The sequence below is a fragment of the Centruroides vittatus genome, unplaced genomic scaffold (genome assembly GCF_030686945.1).
Source record: "Centruroides vittatus isolate TY-2023 unplaced genomic scaffold, ASM3068694v2 contig_17, whole genome shotgun sequence".
Classification (NCBI taxonomy): Eukaryota; Metazoa; Arthropoda; class Arachnida; order Scorpiones; family Buthidae; genus Centruroides; species Centruroides vittatus.
In genome coordinates this window covers 851,057-866,783 of record NW_027121033.1, presented here as the reverse complement: position 1 = coordinate 866,783, position 15,727 = coordinate 851,057, and the positions used below count along the sequence as shown (strand labels likewise).

The 15,727-nt window shown below is 34.6% G+C and overlaps 2 protein-coding genes across 3 annotated transcripts in view; one reads left to right on the top strand and one right to left on the bottom strand.

Annotated features, from left to right (window-relative positions):
• Window positions 1–11,573, top strand: part of LOC136969089 (protein O-linked-mannose beta-1,2-N-acetylglucosaminyltransferase 1-like) — a 60,679-nt gene extending 49,106 nt beyond the window's left edge. Inside the window, exons 5-25 of the mRNA XM_067263186.1 lie at window positions 1,648–1,744; window positions 1,817–1,950; window positions 2,030–2,095; window positions 2,881–2,994; window positions 3,067–3,184; window positions 3,263–3,361; window positions 3,434–3,561; window positions 3,630–3,700; window positions 3,778–3,853; window positions 3,962–4,006; window positions 4,076–4,156; window positions 4,230–4,288; window positions 6,298–6,370; window positions 6,465–6,593; window positions 6,661–6,851; window positions 10,018–10,062; window positions 10,136–10,199; window positions 10,540–10,611; window positions 10,682–10,723; window positions 10,795–10,862; window positions 10,928–11,573. Coding sequence (XP_067119287.1) covers window positions 1,648–1,744; window positions 1,817–1,950; window positions 2,030–2,095; window positions 2,881–2,994; window positions 3,067–3,184; window positions 3,263–3,361; window positions 3,434–3,561; window positions 3,630–3,700; window positions 3,778–3,853; window positions 3,962–4,006; window positions 4,076–4,156; window positions 4,230–4,288; window positions 6,298–6,370; window positions 6,465–6,593; window positions 6,661–6,851; window positions 10,018–10,062; window positions 10,136–10,199; window positions 10,540–10,611; window positions 10,682–10,723; window positions 10,795–10,862; window positions 10,928–11,000 — 1,845 coding nt within the window. The 3' untranslated portion in view covers window positions 11,001–11,573. The remainder of the gene's footprint in view (window positions 1–1,647; window positions 1,745–1,816; window positions 1,951–2,029; window positions 2,096–2,880; window positions 2,995–3,066; window positions 3,185–3,262; window positions 3,362–3,433; window positions 3,562–3,629; window positions 3,701–3,777; window positions 3,854–3,961; window positions 4,007–4,075; window positions 4,157–4,229; window positions 4,289–6,297; window positions 6,371–6,464; window positions 6,594–6,660; window positions 6,852–10,017; window positions 10,063–10,135; window positions 10,200–10,539; window positions 10,612–10,681; window positions 10,724–10,794; window positions 10,863–10,927) is intronic.
• Window positions 11,569–14,719, bottom strand: Rtca (RNA 3'-terminal phosphate cyclase). 2 transcript variants are annotated; one of them, XM_067263197.1, is made up of 11 exons: window positions 14,570–14,719; window positions 13,737–13,837; window positions 13,523–13,666; window positions 13,257–13,380; window positions 12,918–12,976; window positions 12,706–12,850; window positions 12,290–12,414; window positions 12,159–12,217; window positions 11,995–12,089; window positions 11,822–11,926; window positions 11,569–11,762 (listed from the first exon to the last, which is right to left on the bottom strand). In XM_067263197.1, exons 1-11 carry the CDS (start codon window positions 14,657–14,659, stop codon window positions 11,679–11,681), a joined length of 1,131 nt encoding a protein of 376 aa, XP_067119298.1. In that variant the 5' UTR covers window positions 14,660–14,719; the 3' UTR covers window positions 11,569–11,678. The 2 variants fall into 2 exon arrangements, with proteins under 2 accessions (XP_067119298.1, XP_067119297.1); XM_067263196.1 differs by lacking the exon at window positions 13,257–13,380 and adding an exon at window positions 13,105–13,228.
• Window positions 14,720–15,727: the final 1,008 nt, after the last annotated feature.

The following is a 15,727-nucleotide window of genomic DNA, read 5'->3' as shown; positions in this document are numbered from 1 at the left end:
GTGTTTGTGGAGATAATTATGAATTTTTTGAGTGTCTTTATGTTTATTTGTTAACAATTTAAGTGTCATCTGTGATATTTCCACCCATTGGCAGTCTACGTAACCTTATATCTAGTAACACCCCTTGTTTTTACAACTGGTAATATCTGTAGCCCCGTAATCTTCCATCCAGTAACACCTATAACCCCACATCCCCGTAATATGCCACTCAGTAACACCTATAACCTGCCACCCTCTGTATGACAGGTCATGAAAACAATCCTCCTAACTTGCCACCCACTAACAACCCCTAAAATCTAGTAATAATCCTAATTTTCCAATCCCCGAAACTATCCACCTGGCAACAATCTTTGAAAAGCCTTCCTCGTCCATTCACGACACTCTAAATCAAACCCAAAAGTTATCCTTTGTCCCCCTTAACAAATCAGACTTTCTTCCCAAATTCTCTGATCCTCCAACAGAAATCACTGAAGTTGCATTAATCCTATCGCGGCACAACTACTCCGGTCTCTGGACGGTATTGGTTGGGGTCAATAGACCGTAAAATCCCACGGCCTCGACTAAAAAACCACGGCGCCCTTTTGGAATTTCGGCCCGCTCCGGATTCGTTTGCAAACACGCCCGACCGTACGAGAACGGGGATGAATGACGCCGCTCAAATTATTCCTCTCTTTGATTAATGGCCATTAAATTTAGATGACTGCACTCGAGGAGGATATCGACGAGATAAATTAGCTACAAAATGAAGTAGATGTGGGATAATTTAAAGATTATCTGATCAGACAAGACGCAGTTATGTATTTTACTTAGTGACGGTAGCAGAATTTGTAATAGATTCGGTTAAATTTCATTTTCTTTTATTGTTGTTACCAATAGAAAGACATGAAATTGGCTCGATACATATTTACCTTTCGTCCACATTTCCAGAGAGCCGATATTTATGGCCTGCTTCGTTACACTTTTTTTCTCCTAGATTTATTATCTATTTAATTTCAATTTACTTTACAATGAAAATAAAATCAATTATTTATTCTCCTAAATGAAATCTGATATTATTATTTCTACTTTAATTTACTGGGCAAAAACAAGGAAGAGGCAAACCGAAAAATTACAAAATTTACGACGAATGTTACAAATTAATGACGTTATTAATAATTAAGAATGTTGCATAAATAAGGGTGCGCACTTTTTCTTCTCTTATTTACACAACAAAATGGCATCGTTTTGGCGTAATCCCGTTGCCGCATTTTCCATTCTCTTATCTCGACAATGCATTTAATATTAATCATTCAAACTCGTTTGGAATTTATCGTCGGTTCTTTTAATATTTTATCCTCTTAAATTTATTACATTTCCGTTAATTTTAGAAGAATTAGATAAATATTTAATTCAAATTTTCTAAACAAAATCTGCATTTTAACTTTATTTTATTGACTGAAATGTAGTCAATGTTCTGCTTATTGCATAAATCTGATGCTGGTATTGTGAATACCAAAATATAGTTGTGGTGAGAACAATGAACTTGTATAGAAGTATTAAACTGTCTATTCTGTCCTCTACTTTCTTTTCTCGAGATAATATTTTATAGTTTTAATTAAAAGTAATTAATTATTTATTGTTTACGGTACAAATTTTTGACTTTTGCAGTTCCTTTTACTTGTCGTTCTTATGGTGACCGTGGTCATCAACATCCTCTTCATCCTAGACACAAGTCGAAAGCTACAGGAGGAAGACTCTCTTTCTGGTACTATAATAATGAAATTCTGGTCATTTTTGTGAGAAAATTTTGAATTACAGTTAGTAATTTTTTGTACAGGAGACTCTCCCAGCCTGAGTGACAGCGAGAAAAGGCACAACAGCTTCAGGCTTCAGGAGAGTCTGCCAAAAACACTAACCATAGAGGCGCTCTCCAGCCAATCGAAAGTTTCAGTGTCCGTAGACGGAACCACGGTGGGTTGCTAATTCCACATCATATCTCCTGTTCCCTGTAAAATAATTAATTTTCTAAAAAATTATTTTATTTTTTCAGATACTGGAAGACGCAGAAGATAACAAAGGAAGGGGGATACATGTGCTGGTGCTTAACCAAGCCACGGTAACTTAAGATTTATCTGTGTAAAAAACTAAATAAATAAGTGAAAAAGTCTGGGATTTTGATATTAATAATTTTATTAAAATCTGAACAAATAAAGTCCAACTGGTGAATATTTAAACATTTTCTCTCTCGCGCTTCTAACCGCATTCCTTTTCACAATAGAAAGTACTTATTTTCTCCACTTCTTCACTGTTCTAATTGCATTCCAACTGTGACTTAATCAGATTATTCACTAGCAGGACAGAAAGGGGGAGAGTAAGGAAGAAGAAAAAAAAAGGAACATTTAATGATATGCACCAGTAACTTAAGTTGAATCTTTAATTGGATAGGATAGCTTAATGGGAAGCAAGTACACGTGGCAGATAATTTATGGGAAAGTCATAGAAGGGAGTAAATTGACTATTCACCAAAAAATGTTCGCCTTTACTAAAAATGTCAATTCAAAATTTGGAAACAAAACAGTCACTTGATTAAATTTTATTAAGAACGCTAAAATTTCTTGGATGCTTAATTTCAAAATATTTCTTATCTTTCTTAGTACAAACATAACTTTCAGACTTATTCTTTTAATTGAAAGAGATATGAGAAAAGCATTAAAATTTTAAAAATATACACACACAAATGACATTTAGACATATTTGAATGGTCGTTTTGTGCGATAATTTAGACAGAAAACTTTGACACAAAGCTATACAGATGTCCTTGCTTTTTGTATTGAGATAACACAAATCCAATTGTATTTTGTTTAGTCTGAGAGTCTCTTATATCTGAATATTAACTTGCAGGGAAGTGTCATGGCCCAAAGAATGTTTGACACTTACTCCCCTCATGAAGACGAAGCCATGTCGTTGTTCCTGAGTATGGTCTCGGATGGGAGAATACTCATCTTTACCATAAAAGTAATTTTGATTGTAAACAATAAAAATTATCTACAAAATATAAATATTATAAGAATGCTTTTTTTTTATTAGGATGAAGGAACGTTTCAAATGAAACCGCCAGCTCGAGAATTACTTAAAAGGTTGGGGAGCAAAAAAGCTCACTTGATCACTTGGCGAGATATGTGGGCAATGGTGACGCAGAAGAGTGGTAATGATACATTTTCCTGCTATGTTCGGTCAAAAAAGCTAAAGAACTTAATTGGCCATTTTTAATTTATAATTTAAGGTAAAATGTATGGAGAACTGTACAGTAAGAGTCCGGAGTTTAATAGTTGGGGTGCGCCTGTTCTCCTGCGCGTCGAAGTACCATTAGTTCCTGTAGAAGGTAATTACACATTTAAGAAATTTTGAATGTGTTAAATTATTAAATTATCCTTTAATAATTTATTCCGTATAGAGAGCGAGTGCGACTGGCCAGATACGGAAGAAAACCGCAGGAGGAGGGCATTTTGCAACCACATCGAAGGTTATGGTAGTGTGTGCAGTTGTACAGATCCTGCGCCATTATCATTTAATCCTGAAAACGTAAGTAATTTGGTATAAAGTTTTGATTATATTCTCCCATTATGAACTCACTTTGATCTATTCTTTAGGTTCCTGTTAATAGAGTGCATGATGTTCCCGTCGCAATAATTGCCAGTAATAGGCCACATTATTTATATAGGTGAGTCTGGCAGTTGAGACCATAATTTCTGCATAATTAATTTATGCCTTTAACGTAATTCTAAAATTTGATTACAGAATGCTTAGATCTCTCCTCTCTGCAAACGGTGCTAATCCCGAGATGGTTACTGTGTTTATCGATGGTTACTTTGAGGTAATTTCACAGCAGAGTTTTTTGTCAGACTTGTAAACATTCCAATAGCCTTAAATTATCAAGTATGAACTTAAATTTGTAAATTGAATTTATTTTACTTATTGGCAGGAACCTCTGGAAGTCACTAAGTTATTTGGTCTAAGAGGAATTCAGGTATTTGAATGACAAGTAAATAAATGATTTAAATTGTCGTCAATGTTAAAATTTAATCTTTTCCATTAGCACACCCCCATTGGATTGAAAAATGCTCGCATATCTCAACACTACAAAGCTAGCCTGACGGCTACTTTTAATCTATTCCCCGTAAGTATTTCTAGATTATTTCCAAAACTCTGTTTGTTGGAAGCAAACAAATTAATTAATCATTTCTTTTCAGGAAGCAAAATACGCTATCATAATTGAAGAAGACTTGGATGTGTCTCCCGACTTCTTCAGGTATTGTTGTCGCTACTTTATCATTATTTAATTTTCAGTCAAATTAGTTTTAACAGTTAAACTACTTTAAAAAATAAAGACAAATTTAAAAGAAGAATTTAATTTTTATTTACAAAACACTGATTTGCATACATTCTATAGGCAATAAAGTTAGGCATTGTTTTGTTTTCAGTTGATTTATCTTTGAATCTCGATTAAATGAAAGTAAATAAAGGTTTAAATCAATTAAATTTTCTATTTTCTCTCATCAATACACTTATTTTTAGTCAATAGTCACCACAATACGTCTTATCATGAGAAAGTTCATTCAAATTTAATCTGGTCCCAGTCTCTTTTATAATGTTTTCATAGCAGGTTTTCACAGACCTTGATTCAATGAGTTGCAACTGTCACAGTCTGAACTGTCAGATTTCTGCTCATTTCCACTGATTCATTTGATAATGAAACAAGATAAGAATAGTGTTAGATCTCATTCTCAACACTATCATGGGAAACGAACGATTTTCAAGTTATATTCCAGTGTATCATGTAAAATATCTAAAGTAAGGATGGGACAATTACCAAGTTAGCTAATTAAAAATGAATAATTGTCTAATCATTTTGCTGAAACTGTGTGGTGGTGGGCTTGCTCATACGATACGCATGACACTAAGAAGGAGAGCTGCCTGGTTGGCCATGTAATCGACTTAAAACTGATGCAACTGGATGTAAATAACAACTACACTTGTTAACTAAACAGGATTCTTAAATTAAAAGGGCTCAGGCACTACACACACTCTATTCCTCTGTTCACTTAATGTTTCCGGCAGGTTGCCTTCAATTGTTGGGTGATTGGTATAACAAAGCTAACCTAACCTAACCTAACTTATCTGTAATAGCCAAGGTTGCCAACTGTCTGGTTTCAAACCAAACTGTACGGTACAGTGGGTTTTATTACGTGTGTAATTGAGAGGTCAAACCAAACATCAGACAATATCATTCAAATAATATACTGCAATAATTTTCTAACAACTTAAGTTTTTCCATTAGAATGACTGTTTGCCACTTACTCTGATTATTGGATTACTATTACTTAACGATTAATCGATACATCTCTAATCTAAATTATTGACAAATTTTTGGGTACGACAAAGTGTCGGCAGTAGTAGTTTTGTATAAATCAGTCTTAAGGAACACCCCAATTGCAAAACGGATATGTCAATAATAGAGAAAAATTAGGACCCAATATACACTAGCATCATTTACTTTCACACAAAAAATTACAATGAGTTACAAGTTAAAACCCAGAAATTACATTATATAATAGCATTTAAGTAATAAATTCACAATCATATGAATTAATGATAGAGTAACATTACGTACAAATAAGTAAATCACAATTCCAATAATTGCCCAATTTCTACCGTAAAAATACCAATTTTACATTCCAAATCATTTAAAATTAAAAAAAAATGAATATCTAATGAGAAAATTGTCATAGTTCCGCAGATATGTGCTACTTAATGATGAGATAAGTTCCATGAAGTATGTTATGCAACTTCGTACTAAGTGAACATCATACAGTGTACTTAGACAAATTATATATCACTGTACATAACACAATGCTAAAAATTTATGTATCTAAACATTTAAAAGGCTATGAATTTTTCAGTTCCATTATAATTTAATGGGTCCACCATCATATATGCCAAACTGTGTCATGACAAGAGCCACATATTACATGTCAGAAATACAATAGCTACATTCTCTATCATAGATTTGTGTATTTAAATATATCTGAGCCACAGTAAGGGTTTAGAAGAGCCAAGTGCTGCTTATGAGCTGCAATTTGGTATGTGATTGTCATTAAATGGTGCATACTCATTTAATGCTCAGTCATGTATACTTGCCCATGATATATTAACCTTTAGCTAAGTAATAAATAAGCCAGATTCAATAGAAATAACATCTCTAATACAGAAATAATTCTATATAAATTTTTAATTTTATTCGTATTTATTCCCTCTCAGTTATTTTAGCCAACTTCTACGGCTACTGGAAGAGGACGATTCTATTTATTGCATATCTGCCTGGAACGATCAGGTACAAAATCCATCATGGATTAACATAAATATATAACTTTATAACATCATCATGTTTTTAATTGCTAAAACTGTTCTACAATTTGATTTAACAGGGTTACGAACATACCAGCGAAGATCCTAGTCTATTGTACCGAGTGGAAACCATGCCTGGTTTGGGATGGATACTCAAACGTTCTCTCTATAAAGAAGAATTGGAACCGAGATGGCCAACGCCAGAAAAAGTAATTAGTTTAATCCTCGGTAAATGACTTCCTCTTAAAAGTCTAAACCATGCCATTTTCGTTTCAGTTGTGGGATTGGGACATGTGGATGAGATTACCTGATGTTAGGAAGGGAAGAGAGTGTATCGTTCCCGATGTGTCTCGTACATATCACTTCGGTTCTTCCGGACTGAATATGAACTCTTACTTTCAGGATGTCTATTTTAAAAAGCATTCATTTAATACTCAATCACACGTGGAAATGAAAAATATAGACACGTAAGAGGGATTTTTATTATATTTTTTCATTTTTATTTTAAGCAAGTTACAATGTACAGTAGAACTATAAAACGGATGGAGGTGCGCGCACACTATTTTTTATATAGCTTTTGTATTTGTTGTAACAAGAGCATGAGGAATCAGAGTCTTGGTTATAGAAAAATGTGTTCTGAAAACTGAAAATAGTCAATGCTTGGTTGCTTGTATTCCTTTGTCAGACAGAAACATCCTGGTTTCAAGAGACCTGGCATCACGAAGTGTTGATGCTGTACAATAATATATATTTGCATACTACTCACAACACTGCAAATGTCTCAAACACTTGTCACTAGTAAACTATCTGTCTTCTGTATTATTATCAGTTTGACATTCTATTTGTTTCCAAACTGAAAAAACACCTCTGGGCTACACTTTCAGTTTGGCAAGATGTGCAAGAAGAGATGAACATTGACTATATTTATCACCAAGACTTTGATACTTGTAGCTTTTGTTGAATCGAATATCACCTCAATGTACAATCCTATGTAACCTAATGGAACAAACACCTGCAGTAAGACATAGAGTCGGTTTGACACATGGTTTTCCCGTTACAAATGGGTGATATCATCTGGTCGACACTTCATTCTGTACTGACAAGGGCAAGTGTTCAGTGCAGAAACAATATTGTTAAAAATACAAGCCTTCTGCCATACCATTGTCAAATCAATAGTTGCCTCGGTACATTGTTACCAAGTGCAAACAGTTCCTTATTTGCTGGCTCAATGGTTGACTTGACAAAAATTACTCTGTCCAAATTTCTACCATAATTAGGATAAAAACAATCAGATGTTCACCCTATTTACTATAGAGGATTAAGCTTCAGTCAAAAATACAGATCAGATAATTTTCTCTGACAATTTCACTTCTTGTGTTATACCTCAACTGACCAGTTTTGTTGCAGGTATGGCTCAGTCATAATGAATTGCTTCAAACAAATACAATCGAAGAAATTTTGTTTTGCTACAAGTATATTCAAATGCATTTCAGTATCTTCAACTTTCAATAATGGCAATTGGTCTCTTACGCTTGGATACCAAGGAAGTGTTTGCTTGAATACATGTGAAAATTTAGGTTATAGTATGGACCAATCCCTCTGCTTGTCTAGTATATTGTAAAATAAGATTCCATTAAAATAGATCTTAGTTATATGTGATCTATTTCCTCACGTTATTATTCTGCATCCCTCACCAATACTTGTAAATCATTTTTGAAAACCTTTAGTGGACAAAATTACAGTCTGTTTCAAAATTATAAACACACCCAACTTTTTCAACAACAAAAACATTAACAATAGTAATGTAATTATTGTATTAGTACATCATCAACATCATTAGTACATCATTTTCAATTTTTGATCGTTTCAAAAGCCTAAACACAGGTGCATAAAAAAATGATTTGTGATGTCTCAATCCTCAGTATTTTGTAGGTCCATCATTTGATTTAATTAATTCAAATACTCTATCAAACATACATTTTACTAGTTTTTTGAAGTTTTTCTTGTTTAATATTTTCCCAACAATCCATGATAGCTAATTTCTGTTTATTTACAGTGTTCTATTGTCTGTTTTGGCCATAAACAAAACAACTCATAATGCCCCATTCTCTATTGGTTCATATCAGGTCTTCACGATGGCATTGTTTTTTCAGCAAACTAATTTTTAATTGACTTTGATGCACAAATGGCAGCATTACCCTGTTGGAATTGCCACTTTTCTCGTCCAATAGGTGATCCAAAAGTTATTAAATTTTGATACAAGTTTTTGATACTTTTCTGAATTCATTCTACCTTCTATAAATACAATGTCTGTTTACAAACCCTGCCCACACCATCACAGAGCCCCCAACTTGCTGTCTGCTCATTTTGACTTCTTCATTCTTCCTCAAATCATGCCAGTGTTCACTATAACTGTCAAGTCCATCCAAATTCCATTTTTTTTTATCTGAAAGACTATTTGTTTCCTCTTTCCATGTCATCTTGTCTTTGGCCCACTTTAATCTATTGTCTTGTGCAATTGCATTAGTTTCGGTTTGACAGCCATTTTTATGATTATGCATACATCTGCATACAGTTGCCAGTGAAACTGCAATTGGCAATGTTAATGCTGATTCTCTGACAGACTTGTTAACCATCTGTAGCTGAAAAACCTTTTTTTCATTTCAAAATGTAAGGAATTTAGGCCTGCCATAATTTTCACCCTGAGTTAATGCATTTCTCACAGCACATGTAGATTGATTTACAGCTACTGAAATTTGTCTTAGAGATTGTCCTGCTCCTTTTAGTTGCTAAATTTCATGTATTTCCAACTCTGTTAGTGTTTTTCCACAAGGCATTGTTTTCAATTACAAAAAAACTGTTTAAAATTCGCACCACATTTGTAATAACAAATGATACTACCCTCTGGTGACAACTAATTAAACCAATAATTAATAAAAAAAAATTATTATATTAATTTTATGCACTTGTGTTTATATTTTTGAAACAAAAAGTTGAAAATCTGTGATAATTTTTTTTATAATTCTCAGATAGCTCTAAAAATTTCAGAAAATGTTTAAATCGATTGTTTACAACATACTAATATAATAAATACATTACTATTGTTAATGTTTTTGTTATTAAAAAAAGTTGGGTGTGTTTATAATTTTGAAACGGACTGTATGACCAGCCACATAATTTTCATGCACCAAAATCTTGCATTGACGAATTACTTTATATAAAAGTCAAGATGTCCATGATCCCGGAGATGCAAATAGATCAGTCCAACACAAGAGAATATGTTTAATCTCCAACTTTCTCTAGAGTCCAGTGGTTGAGGAGACAAACACTGGAAGTTGGTTATGGATTCACATCTCACCAACTGGCTGCCCTGGGGTTTTCTACATTTTCTTCACGCGTAACACCCAAATATGGGCCAGTTTCCCATAGTCTTCCCGGAAGGAAGCCCTTGGTAGATAATGTGTGTTGCATTGCCGTATTCCATCAGTCAGCACAAACCCTTGCAATTAATGTATGTACTAGTAAAGGTGACTACTAGTATGGTTATTTAGTCTACTCATCTTTAACTTTTCTATATGTAATACTAAAATAAAAATTGTTAAATTATGCATTAAAAATCCATTATTCTTTTAGGTTAAAGAAAGATAATTATGAGCAAATGATTCACGATTTACTCAGGTAAGTTTGAAATCTCATAGTTTACGTATCTGTGATCAGAATATGTATCGATATTTTTTATTTTTTTAAATAGAAAAGCAATTGTGTTGGATCATAGCAAGTCACCTTGCGAAGAAAATTTTGTACCAGATACTAAGGTAAGAACATTACTGGAAATTGAAGTTATATTGCTCTTCGGGGCACGTCCTGCATTACTCGATATTTGCCAGATTATATTACGGTAACACAATTTAAAAGTACACCCTTAAAAGAGAAGTAACGGTAACACTTGGAATGTTTAGTTGAGGATGAAGTAATCACAAGCAGAAAGAAAGCATCCTTTGCAACTCCCAAGAAAATATCCCCCTTCATAAAATGGCATGATGCTACGTAACAGTGCGGCATCACATCATTTTCTCGTCTTTTTTTTTTGGAACTTGGCTCAAGTTAATACTTTCCTAAACTTATAATGATGCACAACCTTTCTTCTTTATATAGGGAGAGGTCTATGTTATGTTCATAAAGATGAGCGGTCCCAGAGATTTCACCACTTGGTTACAAGTTGCGAAAGTATGTTTCACCGTACAATTCTGTCGTTATTAAATATTCTTTTCAACTAATCTGTGTAAATTTTTTACAGTGTTTTAAAGTTTGGGATTTAGATGCCAGGGGATATCACAAGGTAAGTCTAATATATTTGCATAAGAATTTGAGGTGCATTTTAAGAGAGACCAAGGATAATTGTATTTGCAGAGTATGTGGCGATTATTTATGAAAGGAAACCAGCTACTGGTGGTCGGTGTACCCAACTCCCCGTATTCGTGAGTAACTTTCTCTAACATTCTAGCCCGTAATTAAACTTTTAACTTAAAATGCGTTGTTTCAGGTCCTTCAAACCTGCCAGAGTGACCCCCATATACCTGGAAAATCAGAAAGTCGACAAGGATCATCTACGGTAGTGAATTAAGAGAGCATACTGTAGGGTCGTCGTTTAGCATAGAAAAAAACTCCGGCGTAGGGCGTCGGTGCCGGACGGGTCCGAGTGCAGCAAACAGTGCTAGTTATCCTAATCTCGTCTGTACGTGCCAAGTTAGAGTTCGGCGCAGACGGCCCATGCTACGACTGTGCCATACCGAGAAACATTCCGACGGGTGATGCTGTCTCGACTCCCGTCGCTCGGCAAAATGAAAAATCGACCACCACCGCCGCTACCACCTCCGATCCAGTCAGACGGCAAAAGCGAACTGTGCCATAAATGCGAGTCAGATTTCGAACGTCACCACGGGCATCGCTGACGGAATTTACCACCCTCTTTTTGATAAAAGTGTCATATTTATTATATAAAAATCCTCCACAATCTGTATATAATCCCAATTAATGTGATTTGTATGTATATAGAAACAAATTTTTCTCCATTCAAGCATTGTCGTGATACGGTGATACCTAGATTAGCGGGTCTATTGTCAAGCTCACTAAAATTGTAATTTGCAGCTTGTGTAATATATATAAAAAAAGAATCTTTCAAAATTGAATGGTTTCATTTTTATTTTGAGAAGTTGTAATGTACAGTTGAATTTATTTACAACTACAATTCAATAACGGAAAAAAAAAACACGGAAAAAAAAATATAGTTTCAACTATGATTTTTTCTGTAAGCCAATTCCTTGGCACTCAATCACGCAGCTTTCTTTTCCCTCGTCTGGAATTACGGAAAATTTGGCCTAGAAATAAACGAAAATTATTCAATCGTTCCTATGCACCACAAATTTATATAACTTACACTGGTTAAGAGCTCTGCGACATGAATTGCGGTTTCTGTATGTAGCGTTAGTTTGCCACAACGTATCTTGGACTTTCCTTTAGCCAACGTCATCAGCAATATCAACTGAAAGTTTCATCTGTTTCAAACACAAGGTTACTTCTGTTTGATATTTAATTCTAAAGCCAAATTACCTGGTCTTGTAAGTGACTGTCCACGCAGCCTCCCTCGTTAATGTTTCGGATTAGATCCATTGCCGCAGCTTCTCCGACTTGTTCTGCGGGTACTCCTGCAATAAAATTTTGCATTACTAAAACGTATGTAAAGCGAGAATAGAATGCATGGCTGAAATTTATACCCCTCTTTCCTAATGCAGAACTTCCTAATTTGTAATTGTTTGATGTCTCCGCCACCAGGCTAGAGAAAAAAGTGATTTAACTACAACATTGGGTTGGGTAGAAATCTTTCAATATTTATTACTTTACTTACATGATCCCTGAACCCGTACCTATGGCTTTCTCCTGGGCTTCTTTGACTCGATCCACTTTAACATTAATTCTCGGAAATGTCTGTTTTAACGACTTACAGGCAGCATCGGCCATCGTATGAGCTACCTACAATGGCAGCAGGTGCAGTTAACAATAGAGAGGTTGCAGCCAATGTTTTCAACATGAAAACATGTACGTCAGATGTTCAGCGCCACCTTCCTGTAAGTCTAGAAGTTTGACAATGGTGTCTGGAACGTCAGTGGAGTCATGCTCAACATTCTAAATGCTATTGTCAAATTTCTAGGCTTACAGGAAGGCAGCACTGAACATCCTTCCAACATGTTTTCACGTTGAAAACGTCAGCCCAACCTCTCTAATGTAATATTAATGTTAACAAACATTGCAATTAAAATTTACCTTAATGGGAAGCACTCCTGCCACAAACGATCTTCCCGTTATTTGAGTAATTTGTCCACACTCTACCATTTCTATGGGAAGCAGAGTACCCGCAATAGGATTAGTACGTACGAAGACCTCTCCTCCACCTTTCGGATAATATCCTCTAAATACAAGAAGGTTACGAATCATTCAGTTTCAAATTATTGTACCCATAACATCATTAGCCTTACCTCTTGCGGATGTCGCATTCGAATTTGATGCCGAACTTTTCTGCTATGGGACGGAACACCTGTGAATAAACATGGAAAAGTAAAATACGTTCACCGACTTACAAAAATTGAAGTCTCCAGGTGCAGTTAAATAAGATCGGAATAGCTCAGCGGGCAGAAACGAAAGGGCAAATTCGACATCACCTACCATTAAGGTATAATCTATCTGCGGTGCCATTTCGGCATTAGTGCCGCCTTTCAGAAGCATCTGACAGGGACCGCCGGCGTATAACATGCACGGAAGTGCTGTTTGGAAGAGTAGCATTACACTCCTAAGAAGAAAGGTCACATGTTACTTACCCACAGGTAATGATCAATAGGCGGAGCGCTCTCAACATCCGTACCACCTTTTAGCAAGATGGAGGAACGACCATTGCCATAAATCATGCATGGTATGGCAAGTTGTAGTATCAGACATATACTTCTGCAAAATTAATGACGATAATTGTAATGACCGACAGTCGTTCCTCCATCTTTTAAAATTAAATTCAAGTTTTCATTAATTAAGTATATTTTTACGAGTCGACGTCACATTTCGCAACTCCATTCTCTGCGATAGTACTTACCCTGCAGTTCCCGTATCGGCTATAAATCTTCCAGACTTAATTGGCGCCGGATAAAAGGTAATTACCGTCGACCCGATCTGTCCCCCTTCTAATCTCCCTCCGCATATATCTCTTATCAACTGAAGGCCAGTTAAGTGTTGAGGTCTGAAAATATATAACTTTGCTGATGATATAGTTTAGTTCTGGCAGAATTTACAATCGAATCTTCAAGTACCTAAGACCAGGCGTGCTCCTTCCCGCCCGGATGTTTCGGACACAGACGGGCTTCCCCAAAAGAGCACCAAGCGAGGTGGCCATCCTGAGGATCTGCCCTCCCTGTAAATGAAAACACCTTTTTTATTGTTCATATAAATGTAATCTTATCACTACTGTAATCTGCAAATCCTCTTACATAAATCCAAGATTTGATTATTTTGCAGAAAACACGGTTCCGAATGTAGCTTCTAACTAAAAATCCAGCCCAAAGCGAAGGACATTTACGTATCTTTAACAAGACGATGAATGCCAGCCGAAGTCTCAAATGCTCCCTCGGCATCCTGCTCCGAATACTTTGCACAAAGAAGCTTATAAATCTTCATAGTTTGAGAGAAACTCATCGCAAACCATTACCAATGCCTCGCAAGGAGCGAACGACAGAGTTAAGTCACGACATAAATAATTAAATACTGTGTACTTTGTATTCATGACATGAATTACCTTTGCATGCCTCCACAGGAATACATGGCAAGGCATAATTTGGGAAAAGTTACCTTTGTGCATGTATCCATTGTAAGGTAAGGATAAAGGAAATGTGATTTATGAGTAGACCAGGTGACATATAGAGAAAGTAGTATATGTATTATATTATGCATCTATTGCATGCTTCATACAATACACAGGACTGCATGATAGCAGGCAAGAAACATGTGTAACACCAGCCTCTGAGGCATGTCACGGCTCTAATGCCTACATCTTCCTATTTTTTCACATTTTGAAACGTAACGAGTCATTTCCTCGCTTTATAAGTTGCAAAACCTTTAAAAATTACATTAAAAAATGCTAGCTTACCCCTTCCATGATAGCTCCATCGATCTCTGTGATACTTTCCATTGCTACGACTGCTAACGATCTGGGCAAAGCACGCAGATGCAACGACATCTCGCGGTTACGTCGAGGTGTATTTTAAAATAATTTTTTAATTTATGCCATATTTTCGGAATTTTTATTTGATTTATTATAAGAAATCTAATTTATTTAACTGTAAAAATATACACGAGACAAATTTATTTATTTTAAACGTTTGTTTTAAAAAAAGTTCGTCTCGATGGCGCGGTGACGTCATTGGTGCAATTTTATTATCGGTTGCGTAAAATGAATAAAGTCGGAGATTACAGATAAACGTTAATTACTTTAATCGTACTTTCTTACGTCGTGAAATTTTGTAAATTAAAATAATAAAATCATATTTATTCATTTTTATTACTGTGCATTTTGAATAGTCATTTGGTTTACGCTTTTCTGCGCATGTTCAAAAAACATTTTTTGTTTCTTTAAAAAAAAAAAATTAAAATTGTCGAGGAATTGAATTAGAAACGTAAATAAATGTATACATTTTGAGTTAAAAAATTAATTCAAAGTAATTTCTCTAATATATTTAAATTGATACATTTTTTTATTAAAATAAAAATTTGCATACGCAAAATAATTTCGTACAATCCGTAATATATTTTTACTTTTATAACTCATTAAAGTTTTAATTTTGCTACAAATATATAAATAAAAATCATTTTTGTTATTATTAGATGAAAAAATAATTTTCTTTAATTGCGCTGACGTCAAGAGAGTTATTACGTGACCGTAATCTTTTCGCTGGCAATGACGGGATTATAATTTTGTTAAAATAATTTTTAAATGATTATATTTAGTTTATAATCACGTTTTTATTTTTAAATTATTAAATATGTATATTTTTACTTCAAAAACAAAAAAAAAATTTAAGTAAAATTATTCATTTCCCTTTATACCACGCTCTCCTATTGGTTTTATTTGTAGATGAACAACCAATCAGGGGTCGCTTATATCGGAGTAATCGAAAAGAGCGGGAATTACAAATTCGTTTAATTCTATTTTATTACCTATTTATCTACAAAATTAATTAAAATTTATTAATAAGTTTTCAATAATTCGCAAACACTGCAAACACCTTTTAAAATATAAGGGAGACGT

Coding starts and splice junctions, on each gene's coding strand:
- Rtca (XM_067263197.1), bottom strand. CDS start 14,659: ATGTCGTTGCATCTGCGTGCTTTGCCCAGATCGTTAGCAGTCGTAGCA. Junction 13,667..13,736: donor AGGAGCACGCCTGGTCTTAG/GTACTTGAAGAT, acceptor ATATATTTTCAG/ACCTCAACACTTAACTGGCC. Junction 12,218..12,289: donor GGTACGGGTTCAGGGATCAT/GTAAGTAAAGTA, acceptor TTTTTTCTCTAG/CCTGGTGGCGGAGACATCAA.